This window comes from Halichondria panicea, chromosome 10 (genome assembly GCF_963675165.1).
Source record: "Halichondria panicea chromosome 10, odHalPani1.1, whole genome shotgun sequence".
In the NCBI taxonomy this organism is placed as follows: domain Eukaryota; kingdom Metazoa; phylum Porifera; class Demospongiae; order Suberitida; family Halichondriidae; genus Halichondria; species Halichondria panicea.
In genome coordinates, this window is record NC_087386.1 from 2,919,188 (window position 1) to 2,945,789 (window position 26,602).

At 42.1% G+C, this 26,602-nt stretch overlaps 6 protein-coding genes and 1 long non-coding RNA gene across 16 annotated transcripts; 2 read left to right on the forward strand and 5 right to left on the reverse strand.

The window, feature by feature from the left end:
• Positions 1-129: 129 nt before the first annotated feature.
• On the reverse strand, positions 130-1,869 carry LOC135343148 (uncharacterized). Its single transcript, XM_064540119.1, has 4 exons — positions 1,407-1,869; positions 871-918; positions 611-700; positions 130-559 (listed from the first exon to the last, which is right to left on the reverse strand). Exons 1-4 carry the CDS (start codon positions 1,744-1,746, stop codon positions 249-251), a joined length of 789 nt encoding a protein of 262 aa, XP_064396189.1. The 5' UTR covers positions 1,747-1,869; the 3' UTR covers positions 130-248.
• A 120-nt stretch (positions 1,870-1,989) lies between these two features.
• Positions 1,990-4,270, reverse strand: LOC135343128 (caspase-8-like). The gene is made up of 2 exons (XM_064540094.1): positions 3,603-4,270; positions 1,990-3,277 (listed from the first exon to the last, which is right to left on the reverse strand). The coding sequence occupies exons 1-2, from the start codon at positions 4,216-4,218 to the stop codon at positions 2,100-2,102; spliced, it is 1,794 nt and encodes a 597-aa protein (XP_064396164.1). The 5' UTR covers positions 4,219-4,270; the 3' UTR covers positions 1,990-2,099.
• Positions 4,271-4,285: 15 nt separating this feature from the next.
• Positions 4,286-12,467, forward strand: LOC135343144 (phosphatidylinositol N-acetylglucosaminyltransferase subunit C-like). 2 transcript variants are annotated; one of them, XR_010397066.1, is made up of 10 exons: positions 4,286-4,421; positions 5,663-5,732; positions 6,279-6,418; positions 6,675-6,793; positions 6,987-7,042; positions 7,097-7,244; positions 11,042-11,208; positions 11,724-11,778; positions 11,843-11,883; positions 11,948-12,467. XR_010397066.1 is itself a non-coding variant. In XM_064540116.1 (10 exons), exons 1-8 carry the CDS (start codon positions 4,331-4,333, stop codon positions 11,764-11,766), a joined length of 834 nt encoding a protein of 277 aa, XP_064396186.1. In that variant the 5' UTR covers positions 4,286-4,330; the 3' UTR covers positions 11,767-11,778; positions 11,843-11,867; positions 11,948-12,467. The 2 variants fall into 2 exon arrangements, 1 of the variants encoding a protein (XP_064396186.1); XM_064540116.1 differs by having other exon boundaries at positions 11,843-11,867.
• On the reverse strand, positions 11,738-13,746 carry LOC135343129 (uncharacterized). The gene is made up of 2 exons (XM_064540095.1): positions 12,421-13,746; positions 11,738-12,330 (listed from the first exon to the last, which is right to left on the reverse strand). Exons 1-2 carry the CDS (start codon positions 13,700-13,702, stop codon positions 11,942-11,944), a joined length of 1,671 nt encoding a protein of 556 aa, XP_064396165.1. The 5' UTR covers positions 13,703-13,746; the 3' UTR covers positions 11,738-11,941.
• Positions 13,747-13,941: 195 nt separating this feature from the next.
• Positions 13,942-14,434, forward strand: LOC135343156 (uncharacterized). Its single transcript, XR_010397067.1, has 2 exons — positions 13,942-14,101; positions 14,218-14,434. It is a non-coding gene; the product is annotated as an uncharacterized LOC135343156 (long non-coding RNA).
• A 1,155-nt stretch (positions 14,435-15,589) lies between these two features.
• LOC135343119 (leucine-rich repeat and IQ domain-containing protein 3-like) lies at positions 15,590-25,618 on the reverse strand. 9 transcript variants are annotated; one of them, XR_010397063.1, is made up of 21 exons: positions 22,145-22,334; positions 21,302-21,345; positions 21,143-21,250; positions 20,211-20,400; positions 20,052-20,159; positions 19,336-19,482; positions 19,161-19,283; positions 19,000-19,103; positions 18,783-18,946; positions 18,560-18,738; positions 18,401-18,513; positions 18,157-18,236; positions 17,911-18,103; positions 17,755-17,854; positions 17,645-17,685; positions 17,246-17,389; positions 16,980-17,189; positions 16,625-16,909; positions 16,450-16,571; positions 16,120-16,400; positions 15,895-16,065 (listed from the first exon to the last, which is right to left on the reverse strand). XR_010397063.1 is itself a non-coding variant. In XM_064540084.1 (18 exons), exons 2-18 carry the CDS (start codon positions 20,273-20,275, stop codon positions 16,308-16,310), a joined length of 2,271 nt encoding a protein of 756 aa, XP_064396154.1. In that variant the 5' UTR covers positions 20,276-21,250; positions 22,145-22,334; the 3' UTR covers positions 16,119-16,307. The 9 variants fall into 9 exon arrangements, 3 of the variants coding, with proteins under 3 accessions (XP_064396154.1, XP_064396153.1, XP_064396152.1); XR_010397062.1 differs by lacking the exon at positions 21,302-21,345 and adding an exon at positions 15,590-15,749 and having other exon boundaries at positions 15,809-16,065; positions 20,211-21,250; XM_064540084.1 differs by lacking the exons at positions 15,895-16,065; positions 21,302-21,345 and having other exon boundaries at positions 16,119-16,400; positions 20,211-21,250.
• An 80-nt stretch (positions 25,619-25,698) lies between these two features.
• Positions 25,699-26,568, reverse strand: LOC135343150 (dnaJ homolog subfamily C member 4-like). Its single transcript, XM_064540122.1, has one exon. The coding sequence runs from the start codon at positions 26,527-26,529 to the stop codon at positions 25,846-25,848; it is 684 nt and encodes a 227-aa protein (XP_064396192.1). The 5' UTR covers positions 26,530-26,568; the 3' UTR covers positions 25,699-25,845.
• Positions 26,569-26,602: the final 34 nt, after the last annotated feature.

Consider the following 26,602-nt stretch of genomic DNA (forward strand, 5'->3'; position numbering starts at 1 on the left):
GACCAAAACAACTGAGCCCAAAACAATCTTCATAAGAAAGAGCGCCAACTTTGATAATAAAAACTCTCTCCCCAGCTTGAGACGAGTTTGCTCCAAATCCTCCAGTGTGAAAGTGTGTGGATCGTAATCAAACTCCATCTCCAGCTTGACATACTCGGGTGGTGGCTCTGGTCGACCGGACAGGTGAGGGAAAATCTCAGCCACTGTTGTTGTCTTGCGGAACTGCACCATGTCCATGGAGTATTGGCTCATCTTTTTCTTGAGGTCAGAACTGCCAAAGTGGTCGATAATGTGCTCGAGAAGACTAAAGTCAATGAAGCTAAGGTAGAAGAGTTGAGGTGAACAAAGATTTCTTCGATGGACTTGGCTTTCTGGAAAGTGTCATATTTTTTTTTCACAAATTTCTCATGCTCGGCTTTGATTGAACTCGAGAGGCGTGCTAACGATTGTCGGAAATTTTCAACAGTGACTCCTTCCCTTGTGAGCTCAGCCTGTGCCGACTCTTGTAAGCTATAAAACTGTGCCTCAAACCATTTCACTTTGTCTGAGAGAGCAGCATCTGCAAAAACAAATGATTAATGTAAGTATCGTACAAATCTTAAGAGCCCACCATTCGAAGGCATTGCTGTAACCAGTACTGAGGTGGTAGTGTCTGCAGCACTCTTGTCAGTTGGCTCAAAAGGCTCCAATGTAGGGAGATCTGCAATTGCATGAGTGGTGTCATCAATCAGGGCATAGGATTATGACATTGTATACATTATGTCCTCAACGCTTGTATGAGTTTATTCTCGTATGCATGCATGCATTGTCCATTTTTGAAACACATTGCAAGCAATGTCAAGCTACAGGTAATAGGTAATATCAACTTACCACCTGAGACTGGCCTGGATTCTTTAGAACCAAAGGTCAACGTAGTAACTGTGGAACAAAAATACCCAGTCACCACACACTATCATAAAATCTTAAGCTTCTAGGGTTTAGTGACCACAAAAAGGTTACAGTGAAACTGTCATTGGCGGATCTAGGATTCTTGAAAGGGGGGTTCTTTTTTACCTTAAAAAAAGATCGTCACTTCTTCGAAACAGTCAGCATGCGCATTAAACACCTCAAATTTTTCCTAAAAAAAGGTCTTCACTTTAAAACAGTCAGCATGCGCTGCGCTGGAGAGATTTTTTAGCCTTATAGCCACTGAAACTGCACAGACAGAGCTTCGGCTAAAGGTAAGTGAGAAGTGCATGACTATTGTGATAAAGGGACAACTTGCTAACTAGTAGCTTAAGCCTCCCACATACTCACTATGTCTCAGAGGGGGGTTCAATTGAACCCAAAGAACCCCTCTGGATCTGCATAGCACAACATGTACACAGCTTCAACAATATACAAGGCTGCATTCTTACAACACTCACCAGTATTGCACACATTGACAGCTAGCAGCCTCTCCTTCAGTTCCAACAAAATCTCAATCAGTGAGCGATAGTTATAGTAAGGGTTTCTTTTGAGCCAAAATGTCAGAGCTTTGATCAGCCCTCCCAGGAAAACAGCATCCCTTACATCAGCCTTCTGTGCCTCATTGAGACCAAGTCCAGGCACTCCCACATACTTCTCCCAGCCACCAAACAGTCCAGCCAGCTTCAGCAGGTGCCCCTCCTCCACTGTGCCATCTAGCTGGTCCTCTGTTATTCCAGTTCTTTCAATCAATGTGTCTAAGATGACGCTTGCATCAACATTGTCACAACAAGTAGCCATATCCAAATGTTGAAAAGAAGAAGCCACGGGAATTGCACATGCGCATCAGGTGAGGTCAAGAGTTATACCCTGATGGTAGTCATAGACACATTTTTTGTGTGCCTATAATTATACTAATAAACATTGAACAACCTTTTATGTTCAAGTAAACAAGTAGATGGGCGTGCCATTCCCAGCCATAAAATTAGTTGGCCGTGGCTCGACCGTCCCTGACGGGAGGTCGGGTTGCAAGCTTATCTGGGATTTGTTCTTGGTACTTGTACGTACATTTATTATAATAATTACAATAATCACATAATTATAATTACAGTAATCACAGAAGTCTACAAATTACCATTAGCACAAAATGATCTTCAAATCTGTTCAGGAAAAAAATAGACACTCTTCTTCAGGGTAGTCTCGCTGTGCACACATTGCTGCACTTCAAGCTCTTGGCCATTCTCAACCAGCACCCCAACTTGTTCACTTACTTCTGTACACACATATCTTGTGAGCACATCGAGGCTATAAGTGTGCATCAGCTGCGGATTTGTGAAGTAACGTTTCATCGACAAAGCTAGCCAAGAACCATACTCTGGGCTGCTAAAAGCTTCGCTATTCGGGGTACAAGCGTAAACTTTGTAGATATCTGCATCTTCATGCCCATGAGAGGAGTGGGAACCATCTGCTTTTACAATAGGTGGCCGTCGACATGACTGGAAAAAGAACAGCTTCGGTTTCCCACGGAGAGGTACTGACTGTGTAGCAAGAGCTTGAATTTCATCCCACTTCAGAATCACACTATCGCTCCCAAACACTCCAGTAGCATTGCCATGAGTTGATACACAACACACAAAGCTGTCAGAATTGTCTGACTCTTGCATCGCTCTCTCGATTTCTGTGTACATCTTTTCGGCAGTGAGATTCTTGAAAATCCTCACTTCATAACTGAGAGCTCTAAAAGTTTCCGCTAGCAAAGCCCGATCTTTATCAGCTCCCATTCGCACGCTTAGCTCCAGGTCGGGATCACAAAGATTTTTGTCAAACTTCTTATTCACGAACACCACTGCAATACCATGCGGATTTCTGTTCATCTCGTACGAAGGTGGCCGCCCTACAGCTCCAGACAGGTGATGGGCTGTTTTCCTGAGCTGTTCAACTTCCGTAATCTTCTTCTTCAGTTGTTCTTCTAGCAGTTGAACTTGGAGAGCTTGATCTTGTTCAACCTGGACTTGCTTCATGGCTAAAGCCAATTGCTTTTGAAGGTTTTGTTTGTCACTCTCTAGTTGATCGATCATGTTAGGTTCCGAGGGTAGGGAACCTTGTGGTCTGGCGATACCTGGAGCAACTACCATTGACGGTCCAGAACGTACTCCATCTCTTGATTCCATAGAAGAGCTCGAAAATTCTGAAGAGTAGCTGCTGCCAAGAGACGGTCCATATAAGGACGGTTGGTGAGGGTAGCGTATCTGAGGTTCTCCTTGAGCAGCAATGGGAGAGCTCAGATTGCTTGCTTGAGCGGCAATGGGAGAGCTCAGATTGCTTGCTTGAGCTGTGAGGAATAGAATGTTACTTATTATAAACAAAAAATATCAGAGAACAGACGATGGTAAAAACAGACCTTGACAGCACAATGTTCCCCAAAGCCTATGTAATGGATTAAGGCTCAGTTATCACATTAACAACCCCATGCAAGGGAAAGTACCTGCACTACACAAAACAAGAAGGACAATTGAACAACAAGCCATTACGCCAATAATAAACAACAGAAACCACCCTATCTACAACAATGAAATGATGAGTCAGCACAGTATCGCATCAGTACTGCACAATAAATTAGTACAAGTACAGTGTTGTACAAGCTTATGTATACGTGCCTTGGCTATTGCAGTGATCGGCTATCAGCTCACAGAGGTCCAGGCGACCAATCACATCCAAGACGTTGTAAAGAATGGTGTAATCGCCTGGTCGGATGGTTCGACTTCCCTCGAGTTTCTTGAAAACGCTCTCAGCACTTTTCAACTTCTCAAGATCCTTGACATGAATGGACGAAGAGCCTCCATGAAAGAATAAGGCCATGTCGTGAACATCCTCCGCTGATAGTTGCCCTCCGAGATCCCCGAGGAGTTTTTTATGGGAAGAGATAAACGAATTTTGTCCTTGACCAGCTTCTGTTGGATTAACTCCCGGTCCCGGTATCGGCTTGATCACAGCACTACTACTGGTGGACCCTTTTAAAGCACGATACTGTTCTACTAAATGGCTCTTCCGTACAGTTTCCAGGACTTCTTGCAAGAATTGGAGGTTGTTGGGGGTAAGGAAATTTTTCTCTTCCATCAAACAGAATATATCAAACCCAGACATAGCATCTTCGAGTTGCCTCCTTGGTAGGGCATTGTCTAGCATAAACCTGAGGCTGCTGACTTCGGATTGAGACAAACTGTTAGAGATTTGGTAAAGAAATCGTCTGAAAAGGAATGTTTCTGGGTCCATCTTGTGTGTTGACTTTTAATATGCTGACTGTGCAGTGAAGGGAATTCCCTAGCTTGTTTACGGTGACCTCATAATTATTAACAAATGATATGAGGGAATTCCCTTAACAAGCATGGCTTGGAAGAAGGTGCTCTATGAGAAGCAGGCTTATGCTGACAACTATGTAGAGCCTGAGCAGTTTCTGGATGGCCTCAGGAAGAATTGTGAGTTTTTTTAACCTTGTGAATGAGTTCGAGTACCCCCTTCCTTAGAACGGCCAGTTGTTTTTCTGATCACTAGCACTACACTGGAGGCTACTCCTTTTGCCTTCAGAAAGGGAGTGGTAAAGGTGCTCATCAAAAAAGTTGTTCCGTTCGTGAAGAATCTCATGCTACCATAAGAATGCAGACATCACAAATAATTATACTTACGTGCGACCGCCCACACACTGATTATGACTGCATGAAATATCACAGGCCTCGAGTAGAAACACATCAACTAGGCTAACATTTTTTATCACCCACGTATCGCGATGGTAATTAGCGGTTCATTTTAATTGCATTCCACCGGGACAAATATTTGATAAGTACATTCCCAGTTCCTTTTCCGAAGGTGAAAATGGCGTGGCCTCCGGTTTAGAATTGCACCATATGTAACCCAATTCCTGGACGCTTGCATAGGTTTGGGATTCGGGAACCACTGCCATCTCAGCGTGCACAAATCACTTAAAAATCAGTGCATTGATGTCATTTGCGGTCACGTGATAACGTCCAGGCCAATACACGTAGTGATTCGTGCACACATGTCGGACCTCCTCTGCTGCCATGTCAGGGTTTGTTCCTGTTGCAGAAATTAAAAAAAGCCCAATCAGATTGTAGCATTCGAGTGCTGAAGGCGTGGCTCATCAATGAACAAGTCCGTAACTATTCAAATCAAAATGCAATAGTAGACAAGCCAGCTTAAGCCAAAAACATGCCATGCCAGGGTTTCATCTAGTGGGGGGGGGGGCTGGGGTGAACCTTTCCCCCCCAAAATTTGTATGTAATAATGACATCATCACATTAGTACTGTCTATGTGCAATATGTAACTAGATCTACTGTGATGCACTAGCATGTAATAGGCGGTGTGGTCAACAAATGTAGGAGTGGCCAAACATTTTGCAGCGTGTGTACACCTTCTCCCCCCAAACTTTTAATCCTAGATGAAACCCTCCATGTGCAGTAGCATACAAAATTAACTATTGCAGTTTTTGCCCACTTTAGCAATTCATTTAGCCACACCGTAAGACTAAGTACCCGTACGAACACCCAACCTTACTTGAGCTTCCAGGGTTGTGCTTCGACCAACTATTATAATTATGTGATCGTAAATCTGCCAGTATTAATAATTAAATCATCCCTACCAGACTTGTTAAAACGTTGTTACGTTGGTCGGTATGTGGTTACGATGTAATTTATATTGCAGTGTACACCAAGACCTATACCCTGGGAGAGCTCATTCTTTCGTCAATTGTTGTCTCCGTGCAGCTATCGTGGTAAGGAGTTGTTCTAGTTGGTTTGGCGTATGCACTTAGGAATGTAGTATCCATGACTTTACCTAGTCTCATGAATCAGCCGCACCTTTGGTGTCCGTCTGAGCACTCTTTACGTGAACTCATGGGCCACGGTGGATTTCCAACGTGACCAATGAGATTGCTCACAAGCATCAGGTGACTTGAATAGGAGGCAGCAAATAGTGAAACTTTACATGCGGTTGAGCAGCAAGCAGTGATGTGGCTGAACAGAGATAGCGGATGTGGTTGCATTTTTATGGTTTTGTTAGCTTGTACAGTGACGTAATACATTCCATTGTGAAATGATTTCACGTAAAGAGTGCTCAGACGGACACCAAAGGTGCGGCTGATTCATGAGACTAGACTTTACCTACTGTTTTGTGTTATGTTACCCATGGCCGGCAATTATTTACTACAGCTCATTCATACACTATACATGCAATGTGTGTGAATAATTAAGTTCGATAATCACAATGTGTAGAGCTACATCTTTTGTCAACTCATCAGATGCTCTTATGTTTACTACAGCGTGTGTCTGTTTGTGGGTGTGTACTGGTACATCCAGGAGGGCTGGCTCTATCCTCTCACACTCTTCACAAGCTCCACTGCCCTCACAGCTCTCGGGTACATCCTCACCACCCCTCTCACCACCATCACTGGTGCTTCAGGTGAGTGCTTACCATGCACCCTATTCATTTATGTTGTGCTGCTAGTGCACACGGCTGGTGGATTATTTCTAGAATGGCTGGAAGTATAGTGCATAATTATAATTATAATAATAGTGATCTCACATTTCTTGACAATGGTCATTGTAATTATAAGGACTAAAAACCCCGTTGTAGTTAGACCTCACTTCACTTTCTCTAGCCAATAAATATTCCCCAACTCACAAGTACACTTCACTCTCGAGTATTACGCATGTAGGTGTGGTAAGGGACCAGTTTGTTCCCTCTCTCCTCTTTGTTCTTTTCCTCGCTGGAGTCTCCCCCATCCTGAGAACACTCACTGAGTCTATCTCTACGGACACCATATGGGCAATGACAGTAGGTCCATCACTAGCAGCTGTGTTATGACGTCTGCTTGAGCATTGGATCCGCCTATTAGCGCAGAATGAGTACAATGTGTAAACCTTTTACAGCTACAAGTACGTTTTACTGTACCCAAAATACACATATCTCAGACAAGCTTGTAATCAAATTTGTGCCTGTTTCCTCATGGCCATTCTCTTGATAATAGGTGGGAATGATGGCGACTCACCTCGTGTTCCACAACTATGGCAGTGAAGATGGAAGGTACACTCACATAATGTGCAACATTCCTTCAAATCGTTTATCCCCTCCTTGCAGAGCGAGCAGGGCTATCTCTCTGAATGCTGCTATATTCGGGTCAGTGTGTCTGGCCTCGAGACTGCCCTCTGCCCTGGGGGCATTTGTCGTGGTCATGTTTGCCGTTCAACTCTTTGCATTGGTTCCCCAATTGAGAGCACGGGGCAGAGTGAGTAACTACATGTGTATGTCACCTGAGTTTGCCTCGGCCACAAATATTTAAATTTAGCCTTTTGTCCTTTTTTAGCTGCAATATGAGCTGGCCTAAGTAGTTAGACTTTGAATATTGCACTTATATAGTACCATTCTTTTGATGCCTTGCCAAGTTTCAGTTCCTATTAAACCCAGACAGTCAGTCAATTAAATCACATGATTTATTGCCTGGGGGTGCGCATTACGGTTGTGTGTCTGTGTGTTTGTATGTCAGTGTCTGTGTGTTTGTGTAGACTGCTGCTGTAACAGCTGCTCAAGGATCAATGAAGTGTAAGTAAGAGTTTCTATAGGCTTCTAGTCATCTTTTCTTGGATTTTAATTCGTGGATTTGTAAAAATAATGCTTCGTTCTCGAGTTATGAATACTTAGAATGTTACTGTAGCCTTTTTCAGAAGAGTGTGTAGCAAATCTTGTCCATGGAGTGTTGCTACTCTACTTAGTAGTGAGCTTTGCACTAGAATGCTAGCTATTGGTGGCTACAAGAGTGAGAAAAGAGCTGCAAGGATCTACATAGCCTCGATTCAAGGCCGATTAAAATACGGCCTGGTATCTATTGCATGGTGATAGTGCGCGTTAGTTTATTCTCCATAATCTGGGGAATCCCCTTTTTTCTTTCTCTCGTATTTTCTATCTGTACATCTCAGCTTAGCTCTCTATTGCGTTGTTCCAGAAGGCTTTCACACTAGTCTGAAGCCAGAAGAGGCTGTCATCTACCTCTATGACGGTTGTATGGTCAGGATGTCTTAACTGGGATCTGTACAGGCTATGGGAAGTGTATGGTGCCTCTTAACTGCTACTTGCGAAGACAACCCGGCTATAGGACCATCGTAGACGTAAATGAGAGCCTCCAAACTAGTGTTCAAGCCTTCTAGACCAACGCAATAGATTGCATAAGCCACAGCTTCAGTAATGGAGATAAAGTATTACGGAACATATTCTTAGTAAACAGACTAATTTATGGTAAGGTTTTATGTTCGTAGTACGATTACCCATATTCTGTGTAATTTGAAGCGCATGCGCACTATCACCCCTGCAATAGATACCAGGCCGTATTTTAATGCGGCCTGGAATCGAGGCTAGGCTCTACACTGATGCAGCAGCCATTAATTTTAATTACTCGAAACTGTATTAGAATCGTAGGTACACATGGTTGCAGAAGAACTTCATACTTTTGACATAACAATCATGATCGATCTTTTCCCACTTTTTGAGTTTCCCTGCATTCATGTGTGTATTAGAAATACCAAAAGTATATGAGAAGAGAGTATCGAACGTAGGCATACTGTACATCAGATGTATGCGAAGAGTAACGTGAATTCCTGTATCTGTCGTGAGCTTGGAATTTGCACACTGGCCAATCCAAGTGTAGGTGATGTAATCTACTCATTTATTACATCACCTACACTTGGATTGGTCCCATGACAGATACAGGAAGTCACGTTACTCTCCGCGGGCTTGGAATCTGACCAATCCAAGTGTGGGTGATGTAATCTACTCATTTATTACATCACCTACACTTGGATTGGTTAGTCCAAGCCCATGACAGATACATGAAGCCACGTTACTCTCCGCGGGCTTGGAATCCAAGTGTGGGTGATGTCATCTACTCATTTATTACACCCAAGCCCCATGACAGATACAGGAAGTCACGTTACTCTCTGCATACATCTGATGCACAGTATGCCTACGTTCAATACTCTCTCTCTCTATTATATACTCATGGAAATAGCTAGTATACTTTATGTTATGTAGCTTTGACACATCCACCGAGGCATCAGCACCCGCGGTGCTTTCATTATGCTAGTAGTGGATGAATGATGACATTGATTGAAAGGTCACTATTATTAATTTGCTGGTGACCTTTCACCATAATTATTAGTCCATCCTTTTAAAGTCGAGGACCTCAAATGTGTGTCGTTCAAATTGGGCATGAATGATTTACATCTAAGTGTTTGCTTATAGTTTGATTATAGATCAACACCTTTTTAGAGAGTTCTAGGGACTGTTTTGGCAAGCGTTGGATAATGAATTGTCATAGACCATGGCCACACATAGAACCCACTTGTTTTCTGTCATCATTATACATGTAAGCAGCAGCAGCACATAATTATACACGTAGCAGCCTTGGCAAGGCTTATATAGTTACTCCCAGAGTTGGTATGACTGGCACGGTGAAGTTCTAGCAGATTGAGCAATAATTATCCGCCCACGCCCGCCCACGATGTTATTGCTGAGTGTATTCAGAGGCTAATCGCTTGAGCTGCACCACGCCTGTCATACCTCCTCTGTCATCTGGTCATCCCTCCTCTGTCATCTGGTCATACCTCCTCTGTCATCTGGTCATCCCTCCTCTGTCATCTGGTCATACCTCCTCTGTCATCTGGTCATCCCTCCTCTGTCATCTGGTCATCCCTCCTCTGTCATCTGGTCGTACCTCCTCTGTCATCTGGTCGTACCTCCTCTGTCATCTGGTCATCCCCATAAGTGGTTAATAACCATTTCACATGATGCCACATTGACCCAAATTTCATGATAACTAGAGTCATCACTTGTTGCTGGTCCCATTTTACAGTTTCATCCTATGTTTGGTATGTGTATTAGCATGCAAAAGTTATAATCATCACATAATGTATCCTAGCTACGTGGTGTGCAGAAGGTTGGACTGCATCATAAGTCATATAAGATTTCCTACACATTTCACTGTGTTACCATAGATACTGCACAGTGATCTACGTGTGCTCTGGCTTTACTGAGTTTTAACTGACTAGCTTTTCCTGTAGTTAGGCTGAACCAGGATTAGCTAGAATCAAGAGTAGAGAGAGAGAGTATCGAACGTAGGCATCAGATGTATGCGTAGAGTAATGTGACTTCCTGTATCTGTCATGGGCTTGCAATTTACACACTGACCGGGTGATGTGACGTATTCTACTATTTACACAGTATGCCTACGTTGGATATTCTCTCTGTTATAATTATACTCTTGCTAGAGTATATATTATAGTTAGGGTTGTGTGTATTGTCCAGAGTCTCTTAAATAACTAAGTCACAAAGTAGACCCTAAGATATTTCTGCCTAAAGTTACACGCACATACATGTAAAGAGGGGATCCTTGAGGATGAGGTCAGGTTATGGAAGCTTTGCGAAGGGCCCTGCTCTCAGTATATCTAATAACGATACCAAACCAGCAGAAGTTTGCGTTAACAACTGTGTCAACAAAGTGCTAGTTTAGCAAACAACTTAATTGGTGCACGTGGTCGTGTCCAACATCCTCTACAGGTGGTGTGAGTGTGAAGTAATCTGATTACGTAATATCAGTGTGCATATTGCTCAGCTGCTCCTGAGTGTTTTAAATTTCGAGGCACTTAAAAGTTTATGGATTGGCCTCTTAAAGCATTTCGTTCGCGCTATTTGGTTAAATGACGTTGTTGTGTCTTTCATTAGCTAAGTATTTTGTGGACCTCATTTTTGTGTAGGATTGCTAACCCACGAAACTTAAGCCTCTCTAAAACTTCACGCTATACGGTACGTAGTTCAACGATAATTATGTTAATAGCCTCAAAGCCATTACGCTTAATTAAGGAGAGAGGGAAAAATCCCTTATCTGATCAGGTGTTAAAGTTTAAAGCTTATTAAGGCCATTTCATGTGCTATACGAGGAGTCCCCATTATGGCAGAATTGTAGTAACTCCACAGCACCGTAGTTTTTAGTGTATATATGTATATATCATCTGAGAGAATATGCATTGTTTATAGGTCATGACACCATACTGCACTATTTTCCTGTTGGGACTTTTGATGGGGATTTCCCTCCCTGTGATCATCTCAATCTCCATACCAGCTGCCGTGCTCTACCTATTGTCTGTGAGCACAGTCAACATCCTCTGCCCCCTATGGCTGCATCGGCTACAGCACCTCAAAAAGTATGTCATACTTTGTGTAAAGTATGTGATTTCCATAACGTTAAATGTGAGGTAGTTGCATGTATATATAGCCATGGTATTTCTGGAATTAATGCATGAAAGCAAACCAGTTCCTAGTAGTCTCTGAGTAGACTGGACTATTGTAAATTCAACACAAAGGATGTATTTGTTGTTGTTTTGAAAACCCAGTGTACACTGAAGCCTTCTTTGTGGCATGAACAGACTGTATTGTCACCTAAAAGGTCACCCACTTTTGGCTGAATGGAAGTAAAGTAGTGTTGTTGAAGTTGAGTGCCAGATTGTTCCCCCTCATTCCAATAAAAGTCTGTATCTAATTTGCTACTTCCTCTTGTTATGTCTCTCATGAGTACACCCAGTTGTTCAGAAGTAAATAAAAAAGCAGTTTCTTAATTTTTTTTACGTCCCTGCCTACTCACTTTGCCTACTCACTTGACTAGTATCGTAGCTTACCATACATGTGTTTTTGATCGTAATGATTTTGCATATTAACCCAGCACAATACATGGACCATGGGACGAAGCGGTACTACAAACATAGAATATAATAATAGTGAGTGATTTTATGAGGCAATCAGTGCATGTCAGTGACTATACATATCACGTGATTTCTACAGGTCATCAACTACAAAAATAAGAATGGTGACTGATAAGAATGGTGAGTGCTTTTATGGTGCAATCAGTGTATGTAAGTGACTATACATGGCATGTGATTTCTACAGATCATCATCTTTCAAGTTGAGTCTCAGAGCCAGTCGATTCAATAGAGTTTGTTGTGCATTCAGTTTTCTCGTTAAATCTTCGATTTGTGTGTCTTTCTTGTTGAGTTCAGCCCCTATCATTCTCTTGAACTGCTCGTACTCTTCTCGCAACTCGGACTCTTGAAAAAGTTTCTGTCTGGAGAGTGCCATCAGGAGATCATTTGTTGAAGACCGAGACTCTGTGTGTTTGCTGTTGTCATTTTCACGACCTTCTTCTGAAGTGGTTAATTTCTCGAGCAGCTGTAAAGTATCCGTGCTTCCTTGGTTAAGAACAGGAGAGGCCGCAGCTGTAGACTGAGCAAGTATCTTCGTCTGAGTCTCCCCTGAGGCCAATGACTGAACACCTGTGTATAATAATCACCATCATTAGTTTGTTTTGTTAACCTATAGTGCAGATAATGTGTGGTGTCATATTGTGTGTGTGTGTATAGTACCTTGAGTTGATGTTGAAGAATGATTTATGAATGTTTCCACAATTATGCTCAAATCTCTTCTGCCAACTTCTTGTAGTGCTTCCATTAGGAATTGTAGATTGTTTGGTCCGATTTCTCCCCTCTTTTCTAGAAAAGACAACAGTTCTATACCTGAATGCACAGGCCTGGTTTCATCTGAGCATAAAAACTTAATTTGTTGAATGTTCTCCAAAGTAAGTCTCGATCCAATAGTCTTAAGCAATCGCTTAAAATTCATTAGGCTTTCACTTGAGAAAGAATTGTGACATTTGTGAGGCTTTGCCTGGCATCCAAATCCTTGGTCATAGAGAGAGCTAACAATGTGGAGTTTATCGTCAAGCAGCTGTTCCAGAAACGAAAGGTCCTTTTGGTTAAGCTTTCCTCGTTCTTGAAGTAATATCAAGAATTCGTAAATGTTACTTGTTTTCTCTAATTTTGAGTCCGGTATGTATGTTCCAGCTAGCATCTTCATCATGGCTAAATCATCAGATCCAAGTTGATCTCCCAAGTTTTTGAGAGCTCGTGTAAACTGGTAATTCATTCTTCTACAATCAGAATTCTTTCTTTCTCTTGGCTCAGGAGAAGGGTTATTGGAACAGGTTTTTTCACATGTGTAGACGTATCCATCTACAAGATCGCATAAGTCCCATCGTCCGCAATCTTGAAGAAGTCGGTAAAGAAATTCTGGCTTTTGTACAGTGATACATCTTGCTCTCCGGAGTGCATTACAGAGCTCAAGTGCACTTGAAATTCCATCCAATTGCCTCAACGATAACACAGAGCAACAAAGAAGTTTCAGAGCTCCTAAATCTTCATTTGAATCTAGTTGAGTATCAATTCGTTTTAGCAGAGCCTTGAAGTCTCTCATTGATTTCATATGCCCGAAACTTGGCCTTTGAAAGCTGCCAGATGATCTGCACTGCTCATCAAAAAAGCTATCTTCTGAGACAAGACCTTCTTTGCCAAAACCGGCTTCATACACAGCTCTTAGAAGGGCACCACTAGAGTCATGGTTGCGTAGAACTGTTTTGAGTAAGGTGATGTTTAACGGTGTTACAAGCTGTTTTTCAACAAAAATGTCGAATAGCTGCTCATAAGTCGAGACACCCAGGCACTCTTGATCTGTGAGGTGCTTCTGCACTATTGAGTCATGGAGTGTTTCCTGCAGTTTTGATTGCCATAGCTGTCCTGCTAACTGTCTCAGTATCTTGTAGAAGGAATCCTGAGCAGTAGATTGAAAGCCAAAATCACTACTATCATACATTATGAGTCTATATTACACACTTATAGCTATTATACTAGAACCGATCTTACCAATTTATTGTTGGTGAAGGGGTTTTATGGAGAGTAGTTAGAAGCACAGCAAGAGCTTAATTCCCCTTGTGTTACTGCAAGCGCTGTAACATTACAATACAGAAGCATGCAGAATAGTTAGTCATGCATGTGGTATGTCCACTGTGGTCAGGCATACGATATTTGCTTTTGTGACTCGTGATCCTTTACCAATTTCTACGTGAGTCAACACTTATTAGATAAGGAGGATCCTCAGAAACAGCTAAAAAGAGGGAAAGGAGGCTTGCTAGACCCAGAGAAAGATACAGGGTACACAGGAGCAGCAAGAAGTGAAGGTAACGGATCAGGTGTCATATACGGCACCGGCAAGGTAACTGACTCAAACGGTTCTGCAGGTGTTTGCCTAACATAAATAAATGTTGTGTAGAAAGTGCACAAACCGGCAGAAAGTGGCCAAACATTATTAAATGTTCATTACACTTACAGAGACTCCAGAGGCCACACAGGCACGCTTGAAGCAATACATGCAGGCATAGGTATACAGAGTGAATCCCGACATGCCTCTATTCGAACAGTCTAATCCAAGATGCTGTTTATATCTGCAGTCATGCCAATAATGTCCATCTATCGATTACCACTTGGACAATATGAATACGCAGGCCATGTCATCAACTTGCCACAAGATGTGGTGTCATTTGCACAATATCTTTCAGCAGAGTTGGATGCGTCGTCGCTTGCCCCATGGCGCTTGCGTCACCCTAGTTATTTTGTTCACATGCGCAACTATAGTTGCACGTCATGACTCAGGAGTCAGACGTCAGGCCATAGGCAGGGCCTATCTATGGTCAGGCCTAATAGCTCGGGGGCAAAATCTAGAGAGCTAGGATTATTATCTCTCTTCCCCCCCCCCCTCTGAGAAAAGGTCTGGTCCCCAGACTAAGTCAGGCCTTGACTAATTTTTTGCTTAAATTTTTGCTTCCTGTATATATATCCATTTAATTTTGTTTTTATTGTACACGTTTGCTTAGAGTTGGTGTTAGAGGTCTACTCTAGCCTCGATCCCAGGCTGAGTTTTCGCTTTTATAACGGTTAGGCAAACAATATCGTTATAAAAGTGAAACTCGGCCTGGGATCGAGGCTAAGGTCTACTCATGTAATGGTCAATGAATCATTTACAAGGAATGTAACAATAATTATAATCAAGCTCTATATATACACACAGTCTCACGACAGGAAGTGTGCAAGTGGCCTCGTTCCCATGCAGGCCAAATCGGGCTGGGGACGAAGCTAGTATGCAAGATGCATGCAATCAGCTGTGCCTGCATTGTGGCTGCACAATGTAAGATTTGATGTTTACAGTTGAGTTTTCTCATATAAGTGTTATCAACCTTACCATAGTTATAGGGTAAACTGACTCACTCTCAAGATTGCCTTCGAGATTTACCTCCCCTGTGACCAGCTGTGAGGACTTTTACCCGATGACCAACCCTACTGACACCATAGTATAAAGCCTGGTACAAATTCATACATGTAGGTGGTTTGACAATCAATGGTTGCATAATAATTATATTAAAGAGTATTATAAGTTATGTGGCTGTGGCAGGTGTTGAGTAGATCTATCAATGTTTCAGCAACACAGTGAAGCTAATACAACAACCGACCTACCCCCAACCACTGAAATCAACTACTAAAAACTCTAAAGATAGTCCTGTACAGGTTGCCCCGTGTGTGGGGGACAGATTCCTAGCGATAAACGCCACCCTCGTTGTCAATATAAAATATGAAACACCTTGACGACTGCCTCCAGCATGATGGTCAATGCTCACCAGACTCACCAACTAAGAATGTAATTATGAACCATAATTAATAGAATTATTATTTTGGTGATTACCATTGTGATCATGATAGCCCTATATAAAATAATTATGGCTATGAGTAAAACAAAACACCAGAGGAAAATAGATTGAACTATAATGTTTTACATGTTAATATATAACTCTAGTACAGCAATGTTGAACCTATATAAAATATGAAAATAATAAGCACACACTCATATGCGTACGGGGTAAACTCACACTGTTGCTAGGAAGGAGTAACGATGTCTGAAGAGTCCACCCGGTACATCCACACGCCGGGCACCCCCACGTTGCTAGTGGTTGTGAGGTTCCTGATAGCCTCTGATCTAGATCCAGGTAGGGTCACAGAGCGAACCCCATCACCACCGTTGATTCCAGCCAGTGCACGACCAGCCCTTGTCCATTGTATGTCATTGTACAGGAAGGTAACAAATGAAATTTGACCATCTGTTGCCATGACAATTTGAAAGGTATTTTCCTGAAGAGAATAATTATTATTGACAACTGTCAAGTATTATGTATCACGACTAACCCCAGTGGCACCAAATGGAGGGACTTGAAGCCAAGTTGCAATGAACAGCAACACAGGAGTGAAGGCAGGCTGGTCAGGGAAGGCAGTCCTAACCTCATTGGCAGCTCGTGAGAGGAGCAGGTCGTCTTGGGTCTCTCTGTAGAGTACTAACCCTCCTGCAGATGGATTGATATCAGCCCAGAAAGGGGCTAATACCGGGGGTTGGACGATGAAAGCGGGAATGGAACTATATTAAGCGATGCAAAGGATCTGTTAAGGGACACATCTCCATTGCTGTTGATCTGAAATTTAATTTATGTTAATTTATGTAACACAAATGAGCTGACTTACAAAGACAGATGTGTAAGCTTGTTCCAGGAACCTAAAGGGACCATTCTGTAACTCAACTCCTAAAAATCCATCATCAGATGAGGAGCCTCGTAGAAATGAAGTGCAGTAGAGCTCAGACTCACCTGATGGAGGCAATAAATTAACAGCTAGGTAATGCATGCATCCAACTGCTCACCGTCACCAGAGAGTAGGGTTACAGTGGCAGAGTTCTGAAACAAGCCCAGAGGTGCCGCTGTAGCCACTGCGATGAGTATTTGACTGTTTCCACTGAGAATAGTACTAAAATTCAGTTGAGTGTTGGGGCTAGAGTCAGAAGGAAAGGTCAGTGTTGTGTTGAACACAGTGTCTACCGCAATGATGATGTCAACAGGAAAACCAAGAGTCCCAGATACCAGCTCAATAACCATGGTAACCTCTCCACAAGCTGTAAACATATCTTGCGTGAACCTGAATACTGGCTCTGTGTGTGTGTGTGTGTGTGTGTGTAGGAGGGGGGATACTAATTTTGTACACAACAATAATTCACCTACCATCACTATTGACGATAATAACGGTGGTGTTATTGATGATGGTGACATTAGGATCAAGAGAATGTCCTGTCAACTGGAACACCTCATCCAGCTCTACCAAACCTTCCTTAGATATCTCAACGTCTATGCACATCTGAGATCCAGGACCGCCACGAACGGTTCCATTGAAGAACGTAACCGTGGTGTTGACAGCGCTGTAGTCATCCGGCTCTATATAGAGAGGGGAGTCAACAACATGGCAACACTGCATGAGTAGCTATAGTTACCAGTGGCATTTCCATCCTGTGAGACAACTCTTACTACCACGTTCCTGGGCAGGGTGCCATCAGTAGCTATCTCCACACATGCGATTACTGCTCCAGTCTGTTCTGTTACGGAAACCACCTCCTGACTGAACCGAAAGTCAAGTGCTGTGCAAGAAAAAGCATACGCACGTGTTCATGTACATGCATGTAGCAATGAATAACATTTTCAGCTAATGTTCTCACTGTCAGTTTACACAACATGTACTGTTAGCGGGTATATATTTCTAGGGTATAAACTATCGCGGATATTCGTGGGTATAAATGTTCGTGGTATAATAATTTAGCGAAAACCACAAACATTATTTTGTACCTTCGAAATATACCGATACGGCATGTAAAGAAGATGCCCACGTAACTTACGTAAACTTGCAGTAACTTGTTTAATTCTCCCTGGTTGTACTCTGAAACACGTGTACGGGTATAAAAGACAGTAAATTAAAACAATCAACATTGTGTAGCTCTTTGGATACCTGTCAGTACAGTTGGTTATCACATCAATCACTGTGGTTAACACTGGGTTGAGAGTTTGCCGATTAAGAATCGTAAGGCCAAGCTCACTGTCAGTGTAATCTAAAGTAACATTAAACCATAATTATTTTGTCAATCGATAAAATTCTCCAACTTACTACACGTTATTGGCTCATCAAGAGCCACACGCCTTGCTCTTTGTAGCCTTCCTAGCCCTAAAGTTCCCGGGTCTATGGCGGGAGGTTCTAGCTCTTCTTGAGAGAGCAGATCATCACCTTCCAACACCTGACCGAGATGGCCTGCCAGGAGACTAGCGGTGACCTCAGCTTCCCGACCACTGGGAACAACCAGCTGCAGGGGATGTTATGAGGACACGGCTCAGACTATCAGTATATAATGGTCACCTGTGGCGAGATGTTGCCAAGTTCAGGGATGGTCGTGAAACTGGTGTAGAAGACAAACACTCCAGCTCGAGTCAGAGGGCCTGCATGTGTGTGTGCAGTGATAGGAGGTCAGAGGGCCTGCATGTGTGTGTGCAGTGTTAGGGGGTCAGAGGGCCTGCATGTGTGTGTGCAGTGTTAGGGGGTCAGAGGGCCTGCACGTGTGTGAGCTCTAGTAGTGTTAGGGCCAGTGCATGTGTTAACCTACCTGGGCCAAGAAAGACAGTGATGGAACCATTGGTTAGGGGGGCCTCTCGGTAAAACTCTTGTTCGGAGCCACTGCTATCCAATACTGTCAGTCTGTTAATTGGAGCTGGCAGCCTGCAAATTTCAATTAAAAACACAGAATCCTCACATGTGAGCATACCTCCTGATCACATTCATGGAGTCCATGTCGACGATGCTGACGACTCTGTTAATATATGTGATCCCAGCATCAAATGGAATGTTGGCTTCATCTACACTGCAAGCCTGACTCTTAGCCTCCTCTTCTGTACTTCGTCTCAAACGATGCACATAGTCTACACGTCTTCTCACTCGGGCATTCTGTACATGTATGTCTATGTCTATTAATAATAACGTTGCCTTACAAACTGCTCAAGTTTCCCAGGTGCCCCAGTACCATCAATTCTTGTTGCCGATGAAGTCCCATCATCAAGCCTACTCAAGAGGGCGGTGCTGACACACACAACAGTAGCTGAGAATCCAGGGAAGCGTCCCATATCACTGGTCCTCAATACCACCTCAACGGTACCTGCAGTATATATAGTGAGAGAGAGGTAGTCGGAAGATGAGGGATTATCTCACCGCTGTCAATTTGTGACCGGAGGGAGTTGGTGGTGATATCACCACACACTTCAAGGAACCCAAAGTCACCTCCTCCTATGCTCACTTGAAGGTAGTCCACACACCTTTAGAAGCAGCCAGCAGGTAACTTAAAAGTACTTTACAAATGATACATTTCTTACCTTGTTCTGCCAGTATCGTCGCTGCATGACGGTGGTTCCAGATCCAAAGACATGAGGTTGAAGAAAGAAAAATGGTCGCTGGGACATTGCACTCTGTATCGTATTAGCTGCTGGTTACCATAGCTATAAAAAACAAAATAATACAGTGACCTGGGTGAAAAATTAATGGGATTACTTGTGTCTTCCAAATCCTGGAGAGAAAAGATAGTAAATTCTAGGATCTCCACCAACTGTAGGGAGGGATTGTAGGCTGCTACCACGGAAGCGAACCTCACACCTCAGGGGACCACCACGAATCCTTGTACTGTACACTGCATACTCACTGCATCAGCCATGCGTGCAAGGTAGAATCAGTGCATAAAGTTTATTGTTGCCTTTTAACCTCTGAGTATATATAGACAGGGTGCATCCTGGTATATATTTATGGCATAATTATTGCACTGTGGGAAAATGACCACACGTAGTACAGTGGCAGATCCAGGAAAAAGGGTTTCAAATTTTTGGGGTTACGCCCACTTCCAGTCACACGTTGTGCAAGGAAAATCCCATTCTCAGCCAGGGGAAGTGACTGCCCCATAATAGCTAGGCTTGCGTAGAGCTAGCTAGCTGCTACAAACAGTCGACTAGCTAGCCTAGGCAAACCATTGACTTTAAACACCCCCCTTTGGCAGTTGATACATCAAAACAACAGGTACAATCATTGTAAAAAGCTAGCTGGTATAGCTACTAAAGCCATATAATATAGCTATAGACTGAAAGGGGGGACCCGTGGCACCCTGGGATCTCCCCCTGGATCCGCCACTGACTATAACTACCAGCCAATAACAGCTTGTGACATGTAATAACTAATACCACATGACAAAGGCATATCTATATAATTATAGAGCATACTTGTCTTGTGGAATATTACTTCTCCGTGTGTTAACAATTCTGCAGGGGAGCACATCCAAACGGTTGAGCAGACACAATGGTGGAGAGCCAAACTCTTGGCAGCAGCTCCTGCATCAGCATCAAATAAAATTATAGTAGAAGACATAAAGGGAGGTTCACCATTTCACAAGGACACCCAGCAATGCTGCTGCAATAATCAGTAGCTGCATGTTGATAGCGATCATCTGCAAGTTTTCTTTCCATGTCACGAGGACTGCAGGCAATCTGTCTCTTTATATACTGGCCTTGTAGCATGGCGATACCAGTGGAATGTTGTGTCACAAGATTATAGACAGCATATAGGAGATGGCTATAAACAGTTCAGCATGGCTACTTGGGAATGGTTATTAGTTTAACACCTTGGTAAAAATATTTATCACATGGATGTTCACACACAATTCTAAGAATTGCACTGTAAGCATACAGGTATCAGGTTATGGTATCGATCAAGTATAATGCATACTGGAAATACGTGACAGGGCCTAATAGAAAAACAATTACCCTTATGGAGCAAACCAAGCAACAAATTTACAGCTATTCTAGGATTTTGATTTTCTTTCATAAGAAGTAATTATTCTTTGTATAGCCGTCATAAAGAAGCCATTGAACTTCATTCATGCTGTTATTGAGTTCTTGTATGCGGAAAGAAAATCTACGTTAACATTACTTTCTTATCCACCCTTTCACTCGAAAATAGGTGCAAGATAGGTGATACCGTAGTTGATGTAATAATTATTAGTGCCAGAAAAAATTATTATTTTTGCGAGACTATGCACATAAAACAAATAAATTTATATGGTGGTATAATTATGGCCAACAATTTCGTTTTGGACTGATGCTGTAATTACATGAATTACATCAACTACGGTATTGTAATTAATACTAGATCTATCTGATTTAATAATTAGGCTCCATATAAAGGTTGTTTAGGCCCTGTCACGTAATCATGTCAGCTAATAAAGTAGCCATTCATACCTTCTCTTGAGAGAACCTGTGATCATGCCCTTTCAGATTCATGTTAAATATGGCATATCTATATATATAGAACATACTTGTCTTGTGGAATAATACTTCTCCGTGTGTTAACAATTCTGCAGGGGAGCACATCCAAACGGTTGAGCAGACACAATGGTGGAGAGCCAAACTCTTGACAGCAGCTCCTGCATCAGCATCAAATAAAATGATAGTAGAAGACATAAAGGGAGGTTCACCATTTCACAAGGACACCCAGCAATGCTGCTGCAATGATCATTAGCTGCATGTTGATATTAGATTATTATTATTATGATTATAGACAGCATATAGGAGATGGCAGTTCAGCATGGCTACTTGGGAATGGTTATTAGTTTTAACACTTTGGTAAAAATATTTATCACATGGATGTTCAGTTCTAAGAATTGCACTGTAAGCATGCAGGTATCAGGTTATGGTATCAATCAAGTACACATTGTATACTGGGAATACGTGACAGGGCCTAATAGGAAAACAACCCTACGGAGAAAAAACCAAGCAACAAATGTACAGCTATTTATTCTAGGATTTTGGTTTTGTTTTGTAAGAAGTAATTATTCTTTGTATAGCCGTCATAAAGAAGCCATTGAACTTCATTCATGCTGTTCTTGTATAGACTTGCAAGCCGTCACTGTTGCACGGCGAACAGTTACTGTTCACCGTGCAACAGTGACGGCTTGCAAGTCTAGTTATTGTATGCGGATAGAACCGTGTTCAACGTTAACATTACTTTCTCATCCATCCTTTCAAGGTAGGCTAGGTAATACCGTAGTTGATGTAATTACAGTCCCAGGCCGATCCGTCTCCAATTGAACGCTAGGTCGTGCCAGAAAAAAATTATTATTTTGCGAGACTATGTACATAAAACAAATGATGGTGCCGGTGGTATATGCCCAACAATTTCGTTTTAGACTGGCGCTGTAATTTACATCAACTACGGTATTGTAATTATCTGCTTTTATACTTAATAATTAGGCTCCATATAAGGGTTGTTTAGTAATCATGTCAGCTAATATGAAGTAGCCATTCATTGAAAGTTTTACCTTCTCTTGAGAGAACCGTGATCATGTCCTTCATGTTAAATATGGCAATGATCATCACATAAACTAGCTAAACTTACACAGAGATGGGAAGTGTCAATTTTTACAAAAGGAAGAGAATTCCATGCAATAAAACAACATTATGAACTCCTGTTTATATAGTGATGCAGGTATTAGTTATAATAATGAGTGACATCTACATATACTAGATCTAAATAATCATCTCACAGACAAATCTTTTTTGCCAATCACGGTGGTACTGGTAGCTGAGTTAGTAATCTCACTGTCAATGTCAGGCAGTTGAGCAAAGCTAGTTTTTATTGTCCCAGGCTGGAGCATCCCATACATCAGAGGTGTCTCACCGGTACTATTCTGTATGAGGGGGAAGTGGCCGTTTTCGATCGAGTTGAGAACTTTCAAACCTCGCTGCCAGGTGTTGTGTGCCTCTCGACTGATATGACGGACATGTGATGGATTCTGGAATTCTGAGTTCATGCGATTTGGAGCAAATTGTACATGCTGAGATTCACTGTCAGTGATGACAGGGGGTCCTCTGCTGGCTGGCATGGCTTCACCTGGTCCGTGGAGACATTTTCGTAGTTCTTCCTTTGCTAGAGCAATGACTTCTTTTGCTACTTGCTTCCTTGCATTTTCACGGTCTACCTTGCGTCGAGAAGCTATCAGTCGATTGGAGGCAGCCTGGGAAATGGTGCGGATACAAAACACTATTTAGCAATGTTCCAATACCAGGTACATGAATAATGTGTGTATACATATAAAGCAATCTTACCTCAAGCATTGTAGAGTCCAGTTTTTTTCTTGCTTCGTCTCCTTCTTGCAGAAATTTCAATCTCCTCATCTCCATGTACTGCTTCACCATCTCTTGTGCTTCTAGAGCTTGCTCCCTAGCTTCCTGTACAATATCTTGCTTCTCAATGGCTTCATTATCTTTTAAGGACTTCAGATCTTCTTTGAGTAAAGTACCACCCACCATCGTGTTCTGTACACCAAATTTAAGAGCTAAGTTTTGGTCTTGAATCTGTTCTAGTCTTTTTTCGGTTGAAAGATCGTAAGCCTCGGTTTGTTGCAATAAAGTTGACTTTCTCTTCTCCTGTAGTTTAGTTCTTTGTTTTTCTAGTCGGTGATCTTCATCATGTTTCCAATCACTGACACGATCACGTACCTTTCGGTGAAAGATCTCAATGTTAGTCTTTTTTGAAAGTCGCTCATTCCTAACTTTAGCGATCAGGTCCATCTTCTGCTTCAACTTCTCAGACTTCATTTTAGCAGCAGAATGTTTTTTTTCGACTGACTGTAATTTTGAAAAGGTCATTGTTGCTGCTGCTCGTGTAAACAATAACTCATCTTTAGCTGAATTATGTGACTTGTTTTTGATCTTTTGAGGCTCTCGTAGCTTACCAACAACTCTTGAAATTTCATTCTCAGCTTCTCTTATTTCGATTCCATCAATTTTTCTTATTTGAATCAAAGGGGGTCGCTTGTCGTGAGTTTGAATACAAACAGGGGATCCTAAAACTTCCACTGTATCAGTTTCTGTACGGGATTTTTCAGTTTGTTCTTCTTTAAGGTTTGACTCAGCAGTATCAACTTCAGTGATATCACTTTTGGTGTTTAAATGTTTTTCCTCACCAGCTTCTTTCTGAACTATACTGGCTCTCTTTTTCGGTTTCTTCCTGAAAGCATTTCTAAAGTGCTTGTTTACCCCCTCAGGCTCCATCAGCTCAGCCTCGTTGACTGTTTGGTGTAGCTTCCTTAGATTTATATGCAAAAAGTATTTTGCACGAGATGATTTCTTGTCAATTCCAATAGTATGAGTTTCGACAGGATAGGGAGAAGGTGCACTCAGATGTTGAGGTGAGCATGGGGGTGGTGGTGGGTAGGATTTGAGTCGTGTCTTATTTGGTTGAGTCGATGACTTTGGGTTCTTGGTTAGCGGCATCTCGGTAGCGATCACTAAGCTGTTTTGAATGCCGGACGGTTTAGTTGAGGACTGTTGTGCTGTTTTAATTTTCCTGACCTTAACAACAATAGACCTGAACAAAAAAACATGAACGTACATGTACGTGTGTAAACCAAAATTAACAACCAATGTAGGTTCTATCCAATGCCATATTACAGCCAATAAGTACACAATAGTACAGTACCGATTAAACACACCTTATTCTTTGGTTAGTACTCTTTGCTAAAGCTTTCCGAACCATCCATCCTCGAATGTACCTTTGAAGAAAGAGGACTGGAGAGTGCTTTGCTAGCACTCTACTAACAGCCAATAACACACCATAGACACTTTTAAGCTCATCAGCATAGCTCATTCCCTGTAAAGAACGTTTAATATTTATGTAAGAACAAATTAAAGATGAGTTGAACACCTTTAGTGGTGATATGTAGAGCTGTAGATTGAAGTGCCTTGTCAATGACTGAAAGGACTCAGAGAGCTTAACATTCTCAATTATTTCCTCATCAGAAATCACGTGATTGTCCAATGCCCTCAGCGACAAAATGCTATAGATTTGAAGTGCAGTATTTAAATACAACCTACATGTACATGTACATATAAAGTGTGTGTATGTACTGGTCATAGCTAATTTGTAAGACAGTAGGTACAGCAAACATACTATAGACCCAAACTAGATCAAGCTTCATCAGAGATGTATACTCACGAGTTAACGGCATGGTGTCGATAGTGTTTCATTAGAGACAGGGGTGTGTCGTAAAGAGTGAGAATATGAAGGATGTTGCAAGCATTGAGTCGGGCCAGTGCATCCTGTCCATTCAATCCATTTCCATGGAGATAGAGCACTCGGAGACTGCGCAGTGATGACCAAAAATCGCTCCTCGGCAATTGACAGATCTGAATGTGGTGTGATAATTTTTGAGGTGTCAACAAAAATATGTATTGTTAGCTACAGCAACTCAAGGTCCTAAACTATATCAATGGACACATCATTAAAACGAACCTGATTGTTTGATACGTCCAGCTTGAGAAGGTTGATTGAGCCATAGAAAGCAGAAATATCACGCACATAGCACGAACCAAGATTGCAGATCCTGAGCCTTGTGCAAGAGAGGACAGCAATATCATCTAATGCTTGGACATGTGAAAGATTTAGAGATATTCTACAGACATCCTGGAGCTCCAAAACAGCCTCATGGTCTGCTTGAGACTGTAGAATGAGCTCCTCATTGAGATACTTGAGGTAACCATGCTTCAAAGCAGCGTCTATTGTCTCCCTGTGTCTTCTCTCATTATTCTTCTGGTACAAGGTGCTTGCTTGTTTTGCTTTAGGGAGAAGCTGTTGCTGCAGAGGGATCCATTGTCTTGAAGAGCTGGTAGCCATTAATGCTATTATTCTGTTACCACAACGCTAGCGCTAGTGCTGTAAATAATTATAGCACTGAAAGGCTTCTCAAGTACATCGTTTCCATGGTAACAGTGTAGATCTCATGGGGTTACAAGTGCTGGTACTAGAGTAACGATTAATGGCATAATGGGGGATACATATGGAGGGGCAGGCAGGACAAATAATAATTATTAGATCCACCTGGAATCGAGTACGAGTACGAGTAGAACTGTACAAAAGCTACTAATAAAATTATGGCTCCAGTGAACTGGTGATCCAAGATGTTTGCTTGTTTTGTTGTCATCCTCATAATGATCTTTTGCATAGATATAAAATAAATAACTATTGTTTCTTATTTTGTCTATGCAACTGTGATAGTCTTTCTAGCTGCTCAGTCACTGTAGAGTTTGCTGCTCTCTCTCGGACAGTGTTGTATGCCTGCATGTTCTTACGAGTCTCTTCGTCTGCCATCTCCTGAAACTGCTTGTGAGCTGATTGAATCCGGACACTGTGAACCATACTGCCAGTGATCATCACGAAAATGAGGACCATGATGAGAGGAATATGGTTTCGTTTGGGTACGGAGGCTTGGTACATTTTTGCCCATTCTTCCTCACTAATGTTGTAGTAATTTCCTACATCTTCGTAAGCACTCGAATGTGAAGTGGTCTGACTCTGTGTACATTTAATTTGAGACTGAGAATGAAGATGAAAGTCATAATGATATCGTTTCGCTGGATTATATAAAATATTGTAGGCCTCATTGATCTCCATGAAATGTTTACTTGCATCCTTGTTCTTGTTTATGTCGGGGTGATGTTTCTTGGATAGAGTGAGAAATGCTGAGCGAATGTCTCGTTGTGATGCTTTTCGATCCATTCCTAAAATGTCATAGTGTGTCTTGTTACTGTTAGCATACCGGAAGGTAGAGCTGTGAAAGAAGGAGCATCCAGACTGTATCAATCGAAAATCAAGGTACATTGGACATTTTTTGAGCCAAAAACAGGCTGAGCATGAGAGAGCCATGATTTAACTTATGTATTTTCTTTTTCTCATTGCACAACTGAAGGGTTAACAGATATTATCGCACGTGCCATTG